Consider the following 23880-nt stretch of genomic DNA (forward strand, 5'->3'; position numbering starts at 1 on the left):
ATTCTGTGTCTGTTCTGGCCTCTTCATTCCTCAACTGCTGTTTGTGTGTGTCAGGTTGCGCCAGCCCTATGTTTGCTAAGTAGGTTGTATTTTTAATGTTGGGACTGCACTGTGTGGAAATTTGGCTTATTGCCTGATCTTTACAGTTTCTGTGCTATTATTTTTGCATCAGTTTTATTTTTACTGTTTGCTGCTGAATTTTGAAGTCTCCTGACTCCTTTCAAACAGGCCTGGGGCCACAAGCACTAGCTTCGGTTTTAGCTACAATTACACAGTATTCAGGCTTTCCAATCCCTGTTATGGGTCCGAATCAGGAAAACAGAGGACCCAGTCATGAATTGAGTATTTAGACTTTGGCATACACATGGTAGTAAGGTAAAATGACCTCTTTCAGTGCTGTGATTCCCCGGATTCTAAGGTGGCATTATTATCCATTTGACCAATCTTTTAGTCACTCGCCTTCCTGATTAGACATCTATTTCCACTTTCAATAACAGAAATGGCTGGAAAAATTCAGCAGGTTTGACAAAATCGAAGAAGGGTCCCTGGACCTGAAACATTAACTCTGATTTCCCGCCATAGATGCTGCCAGACCTGCTGAGCCTTTCCAGCAATTTCTGTTTCTGATTTACAGCATCCACAGTTCTTACAGATTTTTATCTATTTCAACTCCCCAAGTTGTGGAGGGCCTTAGGATAATTCCTGACATTAAAGTTTCTATGTAATTATGTGTTATTGGGACAATGTCCCCAAATATCATCACCAGTAACTGTACCCTACTTTTTCAGGGTCTACTGTCAAGTCAAAGTGATGAAACAGAGAACAACAGAGAAGCAGTAAGTATTGCAATGGTTTTTAATCTGTTACTAATGAAACACTGCTGTCAGTTTTGGTTAGAGTAAAAAGAATAACAAATAAAATATATAATTAACAGTAACTTGTCTTTGTAGTTTACCAATAATTTTCACTGCCACACCAGCATTTCTTCTCTTACTTCTCAATTCAGAATATGCCAAATTTGTTGGACTCTACAGTCATGTTGGGTTGAAATCAAAGCACTAATCTCTTTAATAGTGCACTCAGATAGTCAACAGGCATGCACTGAGGAACCCAGCAGCTAGGCACAACACTGATATCTCTGTACTCTGGACTATCCTCACTGAATCATTTCTGATGGAAGCACCGAGAGCACAAGTGAACCGCATTAGAATTCCCAAATTAGTGCAAGTGTACTTAAGTTTGGCCCAACAATAAATTCTGTGACTGTCCTGGCCCCTTCATTCCTCAACTGCTGCTTGCGTGTGTCAGGTTGCGCCAACCCTACGTTTGCTAAGTAGGTTGTATTTTTAATGTTGGGACTGCACTGTGTGGAAATTTGGCTTATTGCCTGATCTTTCCGCTACAGTTTCTACATTAGTATTTTTTTTTACTGTTTGCTGCTGTATTTTGAAATCTCCTGACTCCTTTCAAATAGGCCTGGGGCCATATCACTAGGTTCGATTTTAGCTACAATTACACAGCCAAGCACAATATACAGGCTTTCCAATCCCTGTTATGGGTCTGAATCAGGAAAAGAGAGGACCCAGTCATGAACTGAGTATTTAGACTTTGGCATAGCCATGGTAATAAGGTAAAATAGGATATCAGGAAAGAGATGAGAGAATAAGGAGAAAAGCATAAACTAGAACTGCAGAAGCAGTTCTGACAGAAATATGCATTCAATTTTAACTAGTTGCCCTTTCCGCTTGTCCCTGTTTTTGTGCTCGTTGGCCTTCTGCCTGTACTGTAACACTTCATTTGGTGAAGATATACTCTGACATTGATAGGAAAGATATTCCAGGATTTTGTCTGAGTGACCGTGAGGAATGATGATAAAGTCCTAGTTGGAGAAAGTGAGGACTGCAGATGCTGGAGATCAGAGCTGAAAATGTGTTGCTGAAAAGCGCAGCAGGTCAGGCAGCATCCAAGGAGCAGGAGAATCGACGTTTCGGACTTGAACCTGAAGAAGGGCTCATGCCCGAAACATCAATTCTCCTGCTCCTTGGATGCTGCCTGACCTGCTGCACTTTTCTAGCAGCATATTTTCAGCAAAGTGCTAGTTGGAACATGAAGAGGATCTCAGAGGTGAAATCAGCGAGTGAATAATTAATGGATTGGGAAAGATAAAGCTAACATCATTCAAAATTTACAGCCAAAAATGTCCAGAACCAAACAGCAAACACCAGAAACATAACCAGATGAACTTACTTGAACATAAAATAATTAACTGTGAAATAATCAAAGACACTTTGAAACATAAGGGAGGAGCGATGGTGACTCTCTTAATTCAAGATAAATAGTAAACCAGAGAAAGATGTGAATGATCATTGTAATCAAAGGTGGAATTCTTAAATATCCATTTCCTTCTTCCAAGACTGAGACAACGGCATAATGTTGGGTTTTTCAAAATTTCAAAAGAGGGTAAATCATAAGAGTAACAACAGGACAAACACAATTTAAGGGAGAAGGGAAGGAAACTAGCTAAGTATTGAAAGGAAAGCTATAAAATGGCCAAGAGAAACAGTGGGCAAATGGTTTTCATGTACACAGCTCCAGTTGAAAACTAACATTTGAACATGTCCATTGGCCAAATTACCTTTCTCAGTGCTGTAATTCCCGCACTGCAAAGGTGGCATTATTGTGAATTTGACCCATCTTTTAGTCATTCAGCTTCCTTCTCTGATTAGACAACAATTCCCTCAATTGTGAATGTTCCTGAGATAATTCCTGATGTCAAAGGCTTTTTGTAATTATGAGTTATTAGGACAACGTCTTCAGTTGGGTGGCACAGTGGCTCAGTGTTTAGCACTGCTGCCTCACAGCACCAAGGAACCAGGCTCAATTCCAGTCTTGGGCAAGTGTCTATGTGGAGGTTTCCAATTTTCTCTGTGTCTGCATGGGTTTCCTTCCACAATCCAAGGATATGCAGGTTGAGGGGACTGAAATGTGAAATTGGCACAGAGTTTAGGGATGTGCAAGTTAGGTGGATTAGCCATGAGAAATGCAGGATAGGGTTGTGGGTCTGGGCAGAATGGGTCAGCGTGAACTCAACTTCCAAATGGCCTGTTTCTACACTGTAGTGATTCTATGAAATGTCCTCTACCAGTAACTGCAGCCAAAGTTTTCAGGATCAAACTGCCAAGTGAAAGTAATGAACCAGTGAAGAGCAGCCGTGCAATAACTATTGTGATGTTTTTTAATCTATTTATGATTTCATCCGTTACTTAGCTTTAATTCGAGTTAACCAAATTTACAGATGAACTGAAATATTTAACAGTGACTAGTCTTTGTAGTTTACGTATAATTGTCACAGTCTCTCCCACATTTCTTACAGTCATAGAGTCATAGAGATGTACAGCAGGGAAACAGATCCTTCGGTCCAACCCATCCATGCCGACCAGGTATCCCAACCCAATCTAGTCCCACCTACCAGCAACTGGCCTTATCCCTCCAAACCCTTCCTATTCATCTATCCATCCAGATGCCTTTTAAATGTTGCAGTTGTACTAGCATCCACCACTTCCTCTGGCAGCTCATTCCATACACGTAACACCCTCTGCGTGAAAACGTTGTCCCTCAAATCTCTTTTATATCTTTCTCCTCTCACCCAAAACTTATGTTCTCTAGTTCTGGACTCCCCCACCCCTAGGAAAAGACTTTGACTATTTATCATATCCATGCTCCTCATGGTTTTATAAACCTCTATAAGGTCACCCCTCAGCCTCCGACGCTCCAGGGAAAACAGCCCCAGCCTATTCAACCTCTCCCTATAGCTCAAATCTTCCAATCCTGGCAACATCCTTGTAAGTCTTTTTCTGAACCCATTTGAGTTTCACAACATCTTTCTAATAGGAAGGAGACCAGAATTGCACGCAATATTCCAAAAGTGGCCTAACTAATGTCCTGTATAACCGTAACATGACCTTCCAACTCCTGTACTCAAAACTCTGACCAATAAAGGAAAACATACCAAATGCCTTCTTCACTATCCTATCTACTTGTGCCTCCACTTTCAAGGAGCTATGAACCTGCACTCCAAGGTCTCTTTGTTCAGCAACACTCCCGAAGACCTTACCATTAAGTGGATATGTCCTGCTAAGATTTGCTTTCCCAAAATGCAACACCTCACATTTGTCTAAATTAAACTCTATCTGCCACTTCTCAGCCCATTGGCCCATCTAATCAAGATCCCGTTGTAATCTGAGGTAACCTATTTTGCTATCCACGATACCTCCAATTTTGGTGTCATCAGCAAACTTGTTAATTATATCCCTTATGCTCACATCCCAAATCATTTATATAAATGATGAAAAGTAGTGGACCCAGCACCGATCCTTGTGGCACTCCACTGGACACAGGCCTCCAGTCTGAAAAACAACCCTCCACCACCACGCTCTATATTCTACCTTTGAGCCAGTTCTGTATCCAAATGGCTAGTTCTCCCTGTATTCCATAAGATCTAACCTTGCTCACCCATCTCCAATGGGGAACCTTGTCGAATGCCTTACTCAAGTCCATATAGATTATATCTACTGCTCTGCCCTCATCAACCCTCTTTGTTACTTCTTCAAAAAACTCAATCAAGTTTGTGAGACATAATTTCCCACCCACAATGCCACGTTGACTATCCCTAATCAGTCCTTGCCTTTCCAAATACATGTAAATCCTGTCCCTTAGGATTCCCTCCAACAACGTCCCCACCGCCAAAGTTAGGTTCACTGGTCTATAGTTCCCTGGCTTGTCCTTACCACCCTCTTAAACAGTGGCACCACGTTTGCTAACCTCCAGTCTTCTGGCACCTTACCCGTGACTATCGATGAAATAAATATCTCAGTAAGAGGCCCAGCAATCACTTCCCTAGTTTCTGACAGAGTTCTAGGGTACACCAGATCAGGTCCTGGGGATTTATCCACCTATATGCATTTCAAGACATCTAACAGTTCCTTGTCTGTAATATGGACATTTTTCACAATGTCATCATCTATTTCCCTACAATATATACCTTCCATGTCCTTTTCCAAACTAAATATTGATGCAAAATACTCTTTTAGTATCTGTTCCACCTTCTGCAACTCCACACAAAGGCCGCCTTGCTGATCTTTGAGGGGAGAAAGTGAGGACTGCAGATGCTAGAGATCAGAGCTGAAAATGTGTTGCTGGAAAAGCGCAGCAGGTCAGGCAGCCTCCAAAGAGCAGGAGAAATGACGTTTCAGGCATGAGCCCTTCCTCAGGAATGAGGAAAGTGTGTCCAGCAGGCTAAAGGTAGGGAGGAGGGACTTGGGGGAGGGGTGTTGGAAATGCGATAGGTGGAAGGAGGTCAAGATGAGGGTGATAGGCCGGAGTGGGGGTGGGGGAGGAGAGGTCAGGAAGAAGATTGCAGGTTAGGAAGGACGTGCTGAGTTCGAGGGATTTGACTGAGACAAGGTGGGGGGAGGGGAAATTAGGAAACTGGAGAAATCGAGGTTCATCCCTTGTGGTTGGAGGGTTCCTAGGCGGAAGATAAGGCGCTCTTCCTCCAGCCATTGTGTTGCTATGGTCTGCATGTTCTTGACAGAGTGGGAGGGGGAGTTGAAGTGTTGAGCCATGGGGTGGTTGGGTTGGTTGGTCTGGGTATCCCAGAGGTTTTCCCTGAAACGTTTCGCAAGTAGGCAGCCTGTCTCCCCAATATAGAGGAGGCCACATCGGGTGCAGCGGATGTAGTAAATGATGTGTGTGGAGGTGCAGGTGAATTTGTGGTGGATATGAAAGGATACCTTGGGGCCTTAGAGGGAAGTAAGGCGGGGGAGGTCTGGGCGCAAGTTTTGCATTTCTTGCGGTTGCAGGGGAAGGTACCTGGAGTGGAGGTTGGGTTGGTGGGTGATGTGAACTTGACGAGGGAGTCACGGAAGGTGTGGTCTTTTCTGAACGCTGATAGGGGAGGGGAGGGAAATATATCTCTGGTGATGGGGTCCGTTTGGAGATGGTGGAAATGACGACGGATGATACGATGTATGTGGAGGTTGGTGGGATGGTAGGTGAGGACCAGTGGGGTTCTGTCCTGATGGTGATTGGAGGGGCGGGGCTCAAGGGCGGAGGAGCGGGAAGTGGAGGAAATGTGGTGGAGGGCATTGTCGATCACATCTGGGGGGAAATTTCTTTGAAGAAGGAGGCCATTTGGGTTGTACGGTATTGGAACTGGTCTCCCTGGGAGCATATGCGGCGGAGACGAAGGAATTGGGAGTATGGGATGGCGTTTTTACAGGGGCCAGCTCCCAGCCCTGCCATGTTTTCACCATCCCTCCAGACTCCCCCTCTCTGAGGATGAAAGATCAGTCCTCAGCAGAGGCTTCACCTTCATTCCCCTACGCTTTCACATTAACGAGTTCAACACAATAGGCCACCTTTTATCTTACCCTGCTGGACACATTTTCCTCATTCCTGAGGAAGGGCTCCTGCCCGAAACGTCGATTCTCCTGCTCTTTCTGATCTTTGAGGGGCTCTATTCTCTCCCTTTTTGTCTTTGAAGACATTGTCTTTAATGTATTTGTAAAAACCCTTTGGATTCTCCTTTACTCTATTTGCCAAAGCTACCTCATGTCCCTTTTTTTGCCCTGCCCTCCTGAATTCTCTGTTAAGTGTATTCCTACTGCCTTTATACTCTTCTAATGATTCATTTGATCTATCCTGTCTATACCTAACATATGCTTCCTTCTTTTTCATAACAAAACCCTCAATTTCTTGAGTCATCCAGCATTCCCTATACCTACCAACCTTTCCTGGTTTCTCGTTATCTCATTTCTGAAGGCTTTCCATTTTCCAGCCACCCCTTTACCTGCGAATATCTGCACCCAATCAGCTTTTGAACTTTCTTGCCTTATACTGTCGAAATTGGCCTTCCTCCAATTTAGAACTTCAACTTTTAGATCTGGTCTATCCTTTTCCATCACTATATTAAATCGAATAGAATTATGGTTGCTGTCCCCAAAGTGCTCCCCCACTGACACCTCAGTCATCTGCCCTGCCTTATTTCCGAAGAGTAGATCAAGTTTTGCACTTACTCTAGTAGGTACATCCACATACTGAATCAGAATTTTTCTTGTACATGCTTATCAAATTCCTCTCCATCTAAACCCTTAACACTATGGCAGTCTTAGTCGATGTTTGGAAAGTTAAAATCCCCTACCATAACTACCCTATTATTCCTACAGATAACTGAGATCTCCTTATAGGTTTGTCTCTCCATTTCCCTCTGACTATTAGAGGGTCTATAATACAACCCCAATAAGGTGATCAGCCCTTTCTTATTTCTCAGTTTCACCCAAATAACTTCCCTGGATGTATTTCCAGAAGTATCCTCCGGCTGTAATGCTATCCCTTACCAAAAATGCCATTCCCCCTCCTCTCTTGCCTCCCTTTCTATCCTTCTGTAGCATTTGTATCCTTGAATATTAAGCTGCCTGTCCTGTCCATCCCTCCACCATGTTTCTGTGATTGCTATGATATCCCAGTCCCATGTTCCTAACCATGCCCTGAGTTCATCTGCCTTCCCTGTTAGGCCTCTTGCATTGAAATAACTGCAGTTTAATTTATCAGTCCTATCTTGTTCTCTGCTTTGTTCCTGCCTGCCCTGACTGTTTGACTCACCTTTGTTCTCAACTGTACCAATCTTAGATTGAAATCATTCTTCACTATCTCCCTGGGTCCCAAGCCTCGCCCCCGCTCCTCCTCCTCACCCCCACTCCCCCCCCCCCAAACCTTACTAGTTGAAATCCACCAGAGCAGCAGTATATTAGTCCACTTCCAATTTAGATGCAATCTGTCCTCTTGTACAGGTCACTTCTACCCCAAAACAGCTTCTAATGACCCAAAAATGTGAATCCTTCTCCTGTACAACAGCTCCTCAGCCTTGCATTCATCTGCTCTATCCTCATATTCCTGCCCTCACTAGCTCATAGCACCGGGAGTAATCCAGTTATTACTATTCTCAAGGACTTCCTTTTTAAATTCCTGCCTATCTGTATATTCTCCCTTCAGAACCCCAACCTTTTCCCTTCCTATGTCATTGGTTCCAATGTATATGATGACCTCCTGCTGGACCCTCTCCCCCTTGAGAACATTCTACACCCTCTCTGAGACATCCTTGATCTGGCACCATTCTGATTTTTCGCTGCTGGCCACAGAAACATCTGTCTGTACCTCGGATTAGAGAATCCCCTAACACAATTGATCTCTTGGAACCTGAGGTACCTCTCATTGAATTAGAGGCATTCAATTTCAACTATTTGCCATTTCCACTTGTCTCTGAGTTTGTGCTAGTGAGCCTTCTGCCTAAACTGTGGAACTTCATGTGGTGAAGATACACTCTGATGCTAATAGGATGGATGTTCCAAGATGTTGTCTGAGTGACCATGAGGAATGGTGATAATGTTGCAGTTGGGACTTGGAGAGGAGCTCAGAGGTGAAATTAGCCAGTGAATAATTAGCAGAGTGGGAAAGATAAAGCTAATATTTTCCACAATATTCAGCCAACAATGTCCAAAGCCAAACAGTAAACACAAGAAATGTATCTGAGTGAACTTTTGAGCATAAAGTAATAAAGTAACAGCAGGATACACTTTGAAACATAAGGGTGAATGTCTTAGTTCAAGAGAAATAGTAAACCAGTGGAAAATGTGTGGGAGTATTTTTATCAAAGGTGGAATTCCTAAATCACCAGCCTTCCTTCTTCCAGGACTGATCCAATGACATAATATTGTGTTTCTCAAAATTACAGAAAAGGACAAATCATGAAAGTAACAGCAGAGCAAAGACTCAGGATAAGTAGAAGTTGAGGGAGAAGAATACATTTGTACAGAGAAGAATACATTTGTACAGAGAATGTTAGTTTAAACGAAACTAAATAACCTTTGAGAGGAAAACTGTTAATATGCAAAGAGAAAGAACGGGGAAATGTTTTTCATTTACATAGCTCCGTACCATTAGCACAGGTCCAAGGGGCCAAATGATCTGTCTCAGTGCTGACATTTTGTTGATTCTAAGGTAGTATTACCAACAATTTGACCAATTGTTCAGTCACTCAGCTACCTTCTCTGTTTTGGCATCTGTTTCCACTCTCCCAGTTGTGGAGAGTCGAGGGTAATTCCTGATGATAAAGGTTTTATTTAATTATGGGTTATTGGGACAATGTCGCAAAGTATCCCCTACCAGTAACTGTAGCCATTTTTTTCAGGAAATGTTGCTAAGAGAAAGCAATGAAACAGTGAAAAGCAGTCACATAGTAAGTATTGAAATGCTTTTAATCTGTTACTTATGAAAGCCTGCTGTCAGTTTTAATTAGAGCAAAATAAATTACAAATCAACTAATATAGTTCACAGTGACTTATCCTTATAGTTTACGAATAATTGTCAGAGCCTTTGCCCCATTACTTCTTTTGCTTCATTTAAATTCGGAATATGCCAAATTTGTTGGACTCTTCAGTCATGTTGGTTGAAATCATAGCATTGATCTCTTTAATAGTGCACTCAGATATTCAACAGGCATGCACTGAGGAATCCAGCAGCTAAATACAACACTGATATCTCTGTACTCTGGACTTTCCTCACTGAATCATTTCTGATGGGAGCACAAGAGCGCAAGTATACCTCATTAGAATTCCCAAATTAATGCAAGCGTACTTAAGTTTGGCCCAACAATAAATTTTGTGTCTGTTCTGGCCTCTTCATTCCTCAACTGCTGCTTGGATGTGACACATTGTGCCAGCCCTATGTTTGCTAAGTAGGTTGTATTTTTAATGTTGGGACTGCACTTTGTGGAAATTTGGCTTATTGCCTGATCTTTACAGTTTCTGTGCTATTATTTTTGCATCAGTTTTATTATTACTGTTTGCTGCTGAATTTTGAAATCTCCTGACTCGTTTTGAACAGGCCTGGGGCCACAGCGTTAACTCAGGTATTAGCTATAGTTACGCTACCAAGTACAGTACAGGGTAAAAACAATGACGGCAGATGCTGGAAACCAGATTCTGGATTAGTGGTGCTGGAAGAGAACAGCAGTTCAGGCAGCATCCAAAGTGCAGCGAAATCGACATTTCGGGCAAAAGCCCTTCATCAGGAATAAAGGCAGTGATCTCACTGCCTTTATTCCTGATGAAGGGCTTTTGCCCGAAACGTCAATTTCGCTGCACTTTGGATGCTGCCTGAATGCTGTGTTCTTCCAGCAGCACTAATCCAAGTACAGTACAGTATAACCTGTGTAGGCTTTTCAATGCCTGTTATGAGTCTGAATCAGGAGGAAAGAGGATCCAGTCAAGATTTGAGCGTTTAGATTTTGGATGGACACATGAGTAAAGAAAATTAAGGTATGAATGAAGAAATGAGAAAATAAGGAAAAGACTATAAAATAGAATTGTAGAAGCAGTTCTGACAGAAAAATGCTTTAAATTGAAATAATTAGCCATTTCCACCTGTCCTTGAGTTTGTGCTGGCAAACCTTGTGCTTGCTCTCAGGCAGTAATGTGGTGAAGATATACTCTAATGTTAATGGGGAAGATGCTTCAGGATTTTGTCTGACTGGCCATGAGGAATGGTGATAATGTCGCAGTTGGGACTTGGAGAGGATCTCAGATGTGAAATTAGCCAGTGAATGATTAGCAGAGTGGGAAAGACAAAGCTGGCATTGACCACAACTGACAGCCAAGAGTATTCAGAAGCAACAGCAAGCACAAGCAATGTATCTGAGTGAACTTACTTGAGCATAAAGTAATTAACAATGAAACAGCAGGATATACTTTGAAACACAAGGGAAGAGAAATGGTGACTCTCTTAATTCAAGAGAAATAGTAAACCAGTGGAAGATGTTGGGAGCATTGCTATCAAAGGTGGAATTCCTAAATCACCAGCTTTCTTTCTTCCAGGACTGAGCCAATGACATAATGTTGCATTTTTCCAAATTGCGTAAGACAATAAATCATGGAAGTAACAACAGAGCAAAGACTCTGAATAAATAGAATTTGAGGGAGAAGAAGAGATTTTGTACAGGGAACGCTTATTTAAAGGAAACTAGATACTTTTTAAAGGCTAAATCTAAATGGGCAAAGCCAAATTATCGAGAATAATTTTCACGTACACAGCTCCAGTTGAAACACCACCATTGGCATAAGTTCAATGGGCCAAGTGCTGTGATTCCGCTGATTCTAAGGCAGTATTATTTTCAATTTGACCAATCGTTCAGTCCTTCCGTGTTTAGATATCTATTTCCACTCCCCTGGTTGAGGAGGGTCTTGGGATAATTCCCGACTTAAAAGTATTATGTAAAACTAGTTATTGGGACAATGTCCCCAAAAGTCCCCCACCAGTAACCGTGGCCACTTTTTCAGGTTCCATGGCCAAAAGAAAGCAATGAAACAGTGAACAGCAGCCACGCAGTAAGTATTACAATGTTTTTTGTTAATGTTACTTATGAAATATTGCTGTCAGTTTTAATTAGAGAGAAGGAAGTTATAAATGAACTGATATAGTTAACAGTGACTTGGCTTTGGAGTTCATGAAGAATTGTCAGAGTTATACCACTTTTCTTCTCCTGCTTCTTTTAAATTTGGAATATGCCAAATTCATTGGTCTCTACGGTCATGGTGTGTTGAACTCATAGTACTGATTTCTTTAATAAAACACTCAGATATTCAACAGGCATGCACTGAGGAACCCAGCAGCTAGGCACAAACACTGACATATGTGTACTTTGGACTTTCCTCAATGAATCATTTCTGGTGAGAGCATAGAGAGCACAAGTGAACCTCATTAGAATTCCCAAGTTAATGCAAGTGTACTTAAATTTGATCCAACAACAAATTCTGTGTCTGTTCTGGCCTCGTCTCTCCTCAACTGCTGCTTTTGTGTAATAGGATCTTCTAGTTATTTGTTTGCTAAAGAGGTTGTATTTATCATGTTGGGACAGCATGTGTGGTATTTTGGCTTATCACCTGATCTTCATGGTTTCTGTGCTACTATTTTTGCATTTTTTTTTACTGTTCGCTGCTGAATTTTGAAATCTCCTGACTCCTTTTGAACAGGCCTGGAGCCACAGCACTAGCTTCTGTTTTAGCTACAATTATACAGCCAAGCACAGTATACAGGCTTTCTATTGCCTGTTATGGGTCTTAGTCAGGAAGAGGGAGGATCCAGTCATGAACTGAGTATTTAGACTTCAGCATAGACATGGGAAGAAAGAAAAATAGACTATGAAGAAGGAGATAAGAAAATAAGGAAAAGACCGTAAAATAGAAATGTAGATGCAGTTCTGACAGAAAAATGCATTCAATTTAAATAATATGTGTACAAATAAAGAGAGTATATTTGCAAAAAATAACTTCATTTCCACACATTTAGTTGTGCTCGAGTTCTGGTGAAACACATCTTGTTCTCTGTCCTCACATAAACAGATTAATGGCTACTTAAATGCTGCATAATGTTGCTGAACTGGATATGGAGTATCATGGATAATGTATAATAGTCCATCAGTCCAAATGAATACCCCATGCACTGTTCCAAACCTCAAGAATGCACTTAGACATCTTGGATATTGTAATTAAAGACAAAAGGATTATATACATTAACATTCAATGTAAAATAATGGCACAGAGCAAACTAGAAACTCACTTTCATATTCAATGTCTGCATCCCTATTAATGGTAAGCGTCTGATTTTTTACAGGGTATTTTTAAAATTCTTTCTTTGCTCTCTTGGCAAATGTTGATCCTGAATTGCCCTGGAGTAGGTAATGATGAGGTGCCTTCTTGAATTACTGCAGTCCCTCTTGTGATTTGAAGGGGAGGTGATGGCCTAGTGATATTATCATTAGGCTAATCCAGAGACCTCGGTAATGCTTTTCAAGCTCAGGTTCAAATCCTGTTATGGCAGTAGTGGAATTTGAATTCAATAAAAATATGGGATTACAAATCTATTGATGTGAATTGGCAAAAAAAACCATCTGATTCTCAAATACCCTTTAGGAAAAGGAAACTGCCCTCCTTACCCGGTTCCAGTTTATGTGCAACTCCAGTCACACAGCAATGTGACTAACTCTCAATTGCCTTCTTGGTAATTAGGTGTGGACAATAAATCCTGGCCTGGCAGCAACATCCACATCCCAGGAAGTAACAAAATACAAGGATGTTGTGAAACTTGAAAGGGTTCAGAAACGATTTACAAGGGTATTCCCAGGGTTGATGGATTTGAGCTAGAGGGAGAGGCTGAATAGGCTGTGGCTGTTTTCCCTGGAGCGTTGGAGGCTGAGGGGTGACCTTATAGAGGTTTATAAAATCAGAATGGGCACAGATAGGGTAAATAGACAAGGTATTTTCCCTGGGGTAGGGGAGTCCAGAAATAGAGAGCATAGGTTTAGGGTGAGAGGGGAAAAAAATTAAAAGGGCCCTAAGGGGCAACCTTTTCACGCAGAGGATGGTATCAGTATGGAATGAGCTGCCACAGGACGTGGTGAAGGCTGGTACAATTACAACATTTAAAAGGCATGGGTATGTGAATAGGAAGGGTTTAGAGGGATATGGGCTGAGTGCTGGCAAATGGGAATAGATTAGTTTAGGATATCTGGTCGGCATGGATGAGTTAGACCGAAGGGTCTGTTTCCATACTGTACATCTGTATGACTCTATGACTCTATATAAATTAGGGATGGAATTCCAAGGTTTTGTCATTCTAAGAGAACATGAATGAAAATCTGCTTTCATAGTTATTCTGTGTTTGGCAGTTACTAGGCTCCAGTTAGAACTAAAGAACATTTGAACTATTCATTTGTTTCAATCAAACAGGGAGATTTTATTCTGAATCTCTACATTCTGTAAAGCTCAAAACATGTCTGATAAGCCCAGGAGTACTGGTTGATGTCTCACCAGTATTGTGTGACTCACCTCTCAAAGGCACACTCTCCCAGTAGCACATACACCAACTAGAATCCATAACAGGAGCTTTCAATGTATTCAATGATGCAGTGTCTACTACTTTCTGGGGATTCACAACCCTTTCAGTGAAATGTTAGGCTGGATTTTCTGAGGAGTTATAGTCTCCCTCAGATTGCCACTCTGCCCCTTCTTGTTTTAACAATTTCTGAGCGGAAATACTGATTAAAGTACCTTCTGGAAAGGGGAGCCATACTTCCATTCTGAAAATCCCTAGCTAGCACAGAACTGACAGAGAAAGGAAACCTATGGTCCCTTTTCAAGCAGCTAGCTGCTGTTTTGTGAAATGTAAAGGGCCTGACAGCCCTTTCACAGTTGCTGTGTAATCAGATAAATGGGAGGTTAGGGTGCCAGATGGGGACGGGAATAAGGTACTACATAAGTAGGATGTCACCTAAGTTGGATATCATCTCAGGAGGGAGTAGGATGCCAGATGAATAGCAGTAGGATGCCAGGTGGGTAGGATGTCACATGAAGTGGTTAGAGTGCCAGAAAGCAAGGTGGCAAAGCAGGTATTGCAGCATTTACCATGGATTGTAGTGAGAACTTGAGTCTGGAGGCTTAGGAGATGGTCAGGAGGGTGAGTGTCAGGTTTGGTTAGGTTTTGGTCTGGTGTCAGAGGGGATACCGGGTCAGGTCAAACGGGGCCAGATCAAGTGGAGCTTGGGAGGGGGCAGTTGGATCTAGCAGTAGAGGGCATCAGATCAGGTGAAGTCTGGCAGGAGTGTGGGTGGAGATGGTTGGCTCCAGTCAGTCCAGTGATTGCGGAAGTCTGGGGATTAGATCAGGTCTGGAGGCAGAGGACATTGGGTCAGGTGTGGTCTGATCCATAGGCAGCAATGAATTTAGTTCAGTTGGGGGAAAGCAGGCCAGGTATCAGGTATTGTTGGGTCTGTGCTCGGGTGTAAGTGACCTGGGGGAGGTGTATTTGGAAGTATGAGAGATTAGAGTGGGGTCTGTTTTATAATCACTCAGGAATTAAACTATATACTTTTAATAGTTTAACTATTCTGAGTAATGATTTGGAGATGCCGGTGTTGGACTGGGGTGTACAAAGTTAAAAATCACACAACACAGACAAAGACGCACATGCACACATATATTTTGTGGGGTGAATTTGTACTTGCAGGGTTACATTGTACTTTGCTCAAAAACTGCATGCATTCATGTAGAACACTGAGCTCAAAAATTGAATTATTTTATGTAAAACTCTGTTATCTCACTTTTTAGATTAGAATCAATCTAATCATCATGACAGAGAACACAGGGGGCCAACACCTTCAACATATTGTCTAGCTGTCACCATTGTTAACAGCTAACCCGAGAACGCAACTTTTTTAAAAAAAGGTTTTATGATTTCCACATGAAAGAAGTGAAACTATCACTGTATTCTAACAGATGAAGGCTTAACAGACAATCAATTTATCAATGTATAATTTCAATTACATCACACTGTAAATTTTTGCCATAAATTCTGTGTTAGGATTGAGCCCTCCACTATCACCTGATGAAGGAGCGTCTCTCTGAAAGCTAATGTGCTTCCAATTAAACCTGTTGGACTATAACCTGGTGTTGTGTGATTTTTAACTTTGTTCTGAGTAATTATTTTACTTAATTTAATTGGAACCCTCCAATTTAAATGGTGGAGACTTTTAGAGGTTCTAGGTGGAGCTGAATTGTCTGACTGAATCTTCAATTTCCCAGGCAATTCCTTCCAGATGATGCAGATCAATATCACAGAAGTCATACAATTGACCATGCTGCCAAAAGGGTCATTATACAAAACACCATTTGCTTCCTCTCGGAACCTACCTGACTCTCTGGACTGCTCTGGAAGATTCAGTTGAGCAGGTAGCAAGATCTGGACTGCGTAACTTGGCCACTATGAGGATCCAGCCCTTGCCATCATTTACTTACACATTTACTCCCCCATATATTAACACATACCCATTTATTAAATGGCTGGATCATTAAATAATGAGCAAAAAACAGCAGCTACTGCTGCAAAAAAAAGTCATTGTCTTCTCCGTCCCTCGACTCTACATTCTTTGTTGGAGTTAGATAGGGAACATTTTGCTGCCCTGCCTCTAAAAAACAGGATTGGCAGATCCCAGCAGAAACCGAGAGTCATGCCGTATTGGAGGAAATTTTTGTAAGCTGCACCAAGGTGTACAGCATTCTCAGTAATGTGAGGAATTAGGCTAGTTTTATTTTGAATGGGTCTATATTTAATGTTTAGCCTAAAGTAAAACATTTAGCCCAGGAGAACTGCATGGCAGTTTTTTGAAGTGGTCATTTTCTAATTTGTTCTAATACAAATATAGGAGACAGTTTCATGAGTTCACATCTAAGTAGAAAGCTCTGCTTGCAGGACCTCTCATTAGTGGACAGTATCAAGGGGAAATCTGGACATTCACTGCAATTTTTCAATGACTAAAATCATCAATCAGGAAATCCTGAGTAGGGCAAATTTCCGACACGTACTATCACATGGTAAAACTCATTGCAGCATTTACCCTATTGCTTTAACATTGTCACCACCATTATGATATCATTTTAAGTGTCAGTGGATGTCAACATGATGAAAATCTAGCTTAAATCTCTCTTTGGTGTTAGTTTGCTTTGAGTAATTGAACAAATGTATTGTTTGTTTACACTACATGTTAAAACCTTGGCCAGAAAACTTTGGGCAAATTATTATTTGAATGGGAATCAGGGTCAAAGTACTGCTTCTTTTTGAGATATTTTATGTGTTGGAGCTGATTTCCTTGAACTCCAGGAGCAGTAATTACAAGATTTTGCATTGTTTTGAAATGAGAAAGAAACCAACACATGAGAAAGAATCTGCACAGCTACTCAAGTCAGAGGCACATACAAACGTTGGGGTCGTGCTTGTGCATGGACCATGTAACAGCAGAAAGCGCAACACTTACTTCTTCATCTCTTTACTGCTCACCAACTTTCCAGCAAGAGGTCATAGATATAGAGTGAGAGGAGATGCATTCAAAACTGAGATGAGGGGCAACAACTTCTCTCAGAGGGTTGTGAATCTATGGTACTCATTGCCCCAGAGTGCAGTGGAGGCAGAATCAGTCAACAGATTCAAGAAATGAATAGAAAGGTTTCTGATGCAAAGCAGGACAAAGGGCTATGGGGAACAGGCAGGAGAGTGGAGTTGAGACCAGGATAAGGTCAGCCATCATGTCAAATGGCAAAGGTCTGAATTGCCTACTTCTGTTCCAAACACATATAATCTGTTCCTATAATCATTACCAATGCCCAATAATATGTCAGATCTCAGATACCATGAGAAATATATTGATCTAGAATTTCCTTTGAGCTGCTTTCTTAACAAAGCATGTTTTACACATCTAGCAGAATTGATAGCTTATTGTAAATATCTTAATTACAATAAATCACAGTGGCTCAGTGGTTAGCACAACTGCCTCACAGTGCCAGGGACCTGGGTTTGATTCCAGCCTTGGGTGACTATCTGTGTGGAGTTTGCACCTTCTCCCTGTGTATGTGTTGGTTTCTGCCAGGTGCTCTGGTTTTCCCCCACAGTCCAAAGATGTGCAGGTTAGGTGATTGGCCATGCTAAATTACCCATAGTGTTCAGGGATATGGGAAATGAGGGTTATAGTGATGAGGGTAGGTGCGTGGGATGCTTTTCAGAGGATTTGTTGGGCCAAATGGCATGTTTCCACACTGTGGGGATTCTATGTAATAAAAAAAATCCTCAATGTTCATTTTGTCATTTCATTCTGCTTTAAGTTAAACTGTCATGCACATGATTTACAATGACAAACATTGTACTTCGTAACCCTTCCAGATAAGAACACTGAAGGAGACACAAGTGAACAGTTTGCATAAATTAAATTGTGGTGTACTGCGCGAAATACTTTTAAACTAAGGGGCAATACAGAACTCACCCAACTGTTTTCCAGCTGGTACAGCACGCCTACTACATCAATCTGCTTTTGCAATTTTTTTTGCCGAAAATATTCAAGGCCTGTGCTGAAGTCACAACAACCTTTCAATATTTTATCTCAGCAACTTGTTTTCATAGGAGTCCAGACAGTGAGTGCTAGTAAGACTATTCAGTCATGAACCTTTAATGCTGAGGCTGTTTTCATGTGATCTATGTTGACCACAAGATCACTGCATAGTGGTCATTATACTCCAGCAAAGTAAATGGTGAAGGATAAGAACTGGAGCTAATTTAGGTTATAAATAAGGGGTGGAAAATTTAAAATGGAGATGAGGAGCAATTACTTCTCCTAAAGGGTTGTGAATTTGTGGAATTCATTACCCCAGAGAGCAGTGGTCACTAGAATACTGAATTCATTTAAGGTGGACATAGACAGACATTAAATTAGTGCTGTGTAAAGGAAATGGTTATGGGAAATGAGCAGAAATGTGGATTTGAGACTGAGACGTGATCTGCCATGACTGTATTAAACAATGGAGCAGGCTTAGAGGGGTTGAATTGCCTATTCCTGCTTCTCGATCTCACGTAATCGTTTAAAAAATCTAACAGCATTAATTTAGAGATACAGTAATGACAAATGTGGGCGGCACGGTGGCACAGTGGTTAGCACTGCTGCCTCACAGCGCCAGAGACCTGGGTTCATTTCCCGACTCAGGTGACTGACTGTGTGGAGTTTGCACATTCTCCCTGTGTCTGTGTGGGTTTCCTCCGGGTGCTCCGGTTTCCACCCACAGTCCAAAGATGTGCAGGCCAGGTGAATTGGCCATGCTAAATTGCCCGTAGTGCTAGGTAAAAGGGGTAAATGTAGGGGAATGGGTGGGTTGCGCTTCGGCGGGTCGGTGTGGACTTGTTGGGCCGAAGGGCCTGTTTCCACACTGTAAGTAATCTAATCTAATCTAAAACATAGAACTCCTAACCCAGCATCCACAATGTCAGTGTCTTCCTATTTAAAGGATCACAACAGAATCCCTACCTTTTAGTTGAGACTCCTCTGTTAGGTGGTAACTAAATTTTCCATTTAAAAAAAAGATTTGTAACAGCAGAACAAAAGAAAAGCAACTCTGCTGTATCAGTTAGTTGTGTAAATACAGACTAAGGTAATAAATACAGCACAATCAGTACCCATGGACTTGTAACCCTTCAGCAGACTGGTGTCAAGCAAACAACTTGTATCAAAGAAACTGCTTTGAAACGAAACTTATACCTCTGTTACAGATTTCAAATTCTTCACATGTTCACCTTCAAATTCTGGCTAAAGGCTGTCGGGACAAAAACTTCACCTCTAAGTCATGCCAGAAAATCTTCTGTCAGCCTTGGGAAAAGTGTGTTCAAGGAAACTGCGTCTGCAAGCTGCCATATCAGTGTCCAAAGAATGGGGAAGACGTTTGCTCAAGCAACAATAAGAAATATAGGACATACTGCCAGCTGAAAAGTGTTGAATGTTATCGAAGCCAAGAAAAGTTCTCACATTTCGGGGCCTGCTCATTGGGTGAGGATGCAAAAATTGTTGATCCTACTGATCCATTTGAATAGAAAGATTCAGCCAATTTATTTTCAATCTGTGGACAGTTGCAAACTCTCTTCAGTGAGATAAAATGAGCTGAAAACAATCTTTCCCTTCATATTTATTGTGCTAAATTCTCATTTTGGGGGGAAATTAGGAAGAAATAGTTAAAAGAAGCAAGTGCTCTCTTACTGGTAAATAAATATTCCATTTTTTTTTAAAAAATCAATCCTTGGAAGCTTTGTCACAGCAGTACAAAAGCAAGGTTATAGTCCAACAGGCTTAATTGGAAGCATACTAGCTTTCGGAGCGACGCTCCTTCATCAGGTGATTGTGTCGCTCTCCGAAAGCTAGTGTGCTTCCAATTAAACCTGTTGGACTATAACCTGGTGTTGTGTGATTTTTAACTGTGTACACCCCAGTCCAACACCAGCATCTCCAAATCATGAGTACAAAAGCAATGCAGCCTTACTTTAACTGTTCAGATGTGAAAATGGACTAAGGTAATAAATGCAGCACAATTCCTTGCAATAGGAGAACTGTTTTAGTTATCAAAGATAAATTGTGCAAATGCCACCTAACAAGCCGAACCATTGCAGGCTGCTCCAAAAATGCTGCATCAACTTTCATGGGACCAAATGAAACACAAATCCAATGCCTCAGCCACAGAAAGAAACTGTTTGCTTCCTGTTTCTCAATAGTTGGCTCTCTGAAATTGCTTGGCCACCCCCCTTTCCACTGAAACTAAACTCTGCTTTGTGGAGGGGTCACTGGATTTCTGAACCCCTCCCAACTGGAAAACCATCTGTCCACATTCTCTAAACAGTTGTCAATCTCTCTGAAAGGCAGCATAACTCAATCAGGCCAGCAAGCTCTCCAATACTGCTATAGTCCCCTCTGCTGTACCAATATTGCATTTTCCATTTTCTCCATTAGTCATTTGTTGTACTACTGAATGAGAATATTAATTTACCATGAAATTGGGTTCTAGTGTTAAATCAATTTCTGCATCTTAAAAGACTACTTTGTAAATCGTCGAAACAATCTCAGTTATGACTTAGTTTATACCTGTGTATGTGACTGAATTTATGCACACATATAATGAGCTCCCTTTTCCAAATTTTAGGACATGCTGCTGTTTCTTTTCGAACTGATCAAAAATCACAAGGGATTATTTTATTCAGTTTCAATCAGACCTTACGAGATATGCCTATATGCATGAATCAGAAGAGATGGACAATGCATGAGGCAAATGTCGTCTGCAGACAGCTCAACTTTCAATTGTAAGAATTTAGCATCAAAGTCCTGCATTTGAAAATGATTGAAGTCAATGCCTGTAATGAGTATTGTGTCTCTAAAGCTGTCTTTTCTGCTGCTGACTAACTTCTCTCCTTTGGCCAGAGGAGCAGAGAAAATTTTAACAGAAACAGAATTTATAAGTTGGCCAGAGGATACCAATTTTATGATGTGGTCGAACAGAATGCGCTGCAGAGGATTTGAGACAAGCCTATCAGAATGTTTCCGCCTCACAGACATTGAAGAGCCACAGAAGGCATGCAAGAAAGAAAACATTACTGCGGTTAAATGTTATGATTATACTGCAGGTTTTTATTTTATGCTACTACTATGGGCTTCATTCATCAAAGAGACGTGGGCTCAGGGAAGGGTGCTACGTGGGTAGTGTAATTCTACAGTCTGGTGTATGAAATATAGATAATTGGTGCTGGCTTTTTTTGAAGGGAAACTGAGAATGTTAATTTGTTATTGACGGACAGTCCTTTCTGTTGCAATATTCGCCGTGTAAACCTTCCATGGGAAATAGGTAATGTCCCCACAATCCTGACAAAACCTCCTCCCAAGTTTGTTCAGAGAGTTGAGTAAACTGGATCCATCTCATCTGGTTTATGGAGGTCTTTTTGAAAAAGGAAATCTACCATCCTTACCTGGTCTGGTCTACATGTGACTCCACAATGACAGCAACATGGTTTAATTTCAACTATTTAATGGACCATAAGGTATCAGGCATATTATGTTGGCCAGGGCAGTAACACCTACATCTCAAGAATAAATGAAAAAAAAAATCAGATTAGTACTAGATCAGAATTAGCCATTTCCTCTTCATCCACGTGACTCCTTACAGTGCTAGCAGCACTGCTGAGTTCTGAGGCTGTCAGGACTACCAAAGCTGCTAGCCCATAGAGGGGCAGAAAGACGACTCTCTGCTCACTTACACCACTAGCAATGTGTTATTGCAGTGGACAGCCTTCTTCAAAGTTTGCTCTGGTTGTGACTGAGGAAAGAGCAACATGCTGTTCTGCATTAATTCAGTTTTATGCAAATATTGTTTCATTTGCAAAGTGATGGCCGTTATCCAATGTTTGGTCTGACAACTGGGAACTACTGTTGAATTATTGTATTTATTTAAGATTTCAACTTCACTAAAACTGCTCCTGTTGTTTGTTAGACAAGAAATGCACTAATGAAGAATTTACTTGTGTAAATGGAAAATGTATTCCACTGAAGGATCTTTGCAATGGCATCGATGACTGTGCTGACCTAAGTGATGAGTCATGCTGTAAAAGTAAGTGAAGGGGGCAAAGTTTCTCTCTTTTGCTGCTACCTCTGGAGGTTTAATTGAGACTAGCATTCTGCAGATGTTCTTGTTTTAGCAAATGCTTTGAGTCATTAAAAAAGTGCAAACTACATTGTCTCTAATACTTTTTTTCTATTGTGAAACAGAATGTAATAATTCTCATCACTGCAAGTCAGATGTATGTATTCCATCTTTTTCTTTATGCGATGGTGAAGATGACTGCTTGGATGGAAGTGATGAGAAGGACTGCACTGGTGAGAAATTATCTTCACAGATTAATGCATCCTACAACTACTTAAGTACAAGGCAGGATTTTCATTTGGATTTAAGAAATCATGACCTCCACATTTTTGTAGGTTCTCAACAGCGCACATGACCCATTCCTAACTTTAGGACTTCTGCTTCTCCTAATGGGATCTAGGATTGCAGTGCAATTTGTGATCTACAATGGAGTTTTGTCAAGGCGTGGCTTGTTAGAAGGCCCATGTCCATTTTCTAACACAGCAGCTCAGCTTTCAATATGAATTAAAGGTCCCAAAATCTCATATCTTCCCCCTCCCCTTAACTCCTCCACCCAAAGATGCCACATTGATGCCATCTCAGATCCACCATGTCTCCTCTATGCATTCATGGGCATTCAACAGTATCCACTGTGTACAGCCCTGAGGAATATCAATAGGAATTGTATTAAATGCAAATGATAAAAAAAACTCATATACCAACCTAAAACTCACATTGACGCTGCAAAAAAACCTTCTCATTAGGAAAAAAATCAATTAGTCCTCAAAAATTTGTATAAACAAACAACCATGTACTCTGAAACCACATCAAAGTCAGACTATGTCATAACAGCTTCATAAAGTTGTCAGTTATTCCCCTGAACAGATATGTCAACAGAACTGGATATGCCATTAATTTTTGGAACTCATCCAAACATTCATAATGGTCACAATAATCGAAACATTATTGCAACTGCAAAAGCCTGGAATTGAAGTAACTGGTGCATCTCCATTTCCAACCAGAAGTTGTGATCTGTGCTGTAACCATTTATTATGCATTTTGAATGGACATCTTAATGTAGATTTGTGTCCTTTATTGGTCCATTGCTTCTCTTTGGTCTCTAGTTCATGTATTTGGCTGTGCGTACTGAGATAGAAATTTATTGTTAATGCAAGTGAAGAATGAGTGGTGTTACATCGGTCACGTGATGTTGAATTCTATTAATGAAATATTGGATAGGGTGTATAATAGACAACTGATGCAATACCTACATCTATATTTACCATCTGACCATCTACTAATGTGCTTTTAGTCTCATCAGATACTGTATTCCAAATGATTACCTGCTCACTCTTTCCATTAAATTGGTTCTTAATTAACATTAATTTCCAAGACTCTTCATCCCTACCTGGATTAAGCAACCCATTTCTTTTGTGTAAACCTTTTCCTTTTGATAATATCTCATTACATTGTTTACATTGTTGATTTTATAACTTGATGCCAACTATTTGTTTATTATCTGAATTCCTTTCTGCTTACTGGTCCTGATCCAAACACTAGGAGTCTAACAGAGAATATTATTAACTCACGAAGAAGAAGGAGGAGGAATTCCATGGATAGGATCAGTATATTAGTAAGTCAGGATCTCAGATTGAAAGGAGAATGTGTGCAATCTGTTGGAGTGCAATAAGAAAGAGCAAGTGGCCACAGACATTAGTTGGATTTATTTATAGACCACCAAATAGTCATGGTTGTGTGGGGCATGGTATTAATCAGAACATGAGAGAAGCACGCACGTAGCATG

At 41.1% G+C, this 23880-nt stretch overlaps 1 protein-coding gene across 1 annotated transcript in view; it reads left to right on the forward strand.

Moving 5' to 3' along the window:
- Positions 1–743: 743 nt before the first annotated feature.
- Positions 744–23880, forward strand: part of cfi (complement factor I) — a 60594-nt gene continuing 37457 nt past the window's right edge. The window contains exons 1-6 of the mRNA XM_060829042.1: positions 744–836; positions 19195–19468; positions 20610–20766; positions 20885–21087; positions 21948–22064; positions 22223–22330. Coding sequence (XP_060685025.1) covers positions 744–836; positions 19195–19468; positions 20610–20766; positions 20885–21087; positions 21948–22064; positions 22223–22330 — 952 coding nt within the window. The remainder of the gene's footprint in view (positions 837–19194; positions 19469–20609; positions 20767–20884; positions 21088–21947; positions 22065–22222; positions 22331–23880) is intronic.

Source organism: Hemiscyllium ocellatum, chromosome 1, assembly GCF_020745735.1.
Source record: "Hemiscyllium ocellatum isolate sHemOce1 chromosome 1, sHemOce1.pat.X.cur, whole genome shotgun sequence".
In the NCBI taxonomy this organism is placed as follows: Eukaryota; Metazoa; Chordata; class Chondrichthyes; order Orectolobiformes; family Hemiscylliidae; genus Hemiscyllium; species Hemiscyllium ocellatum.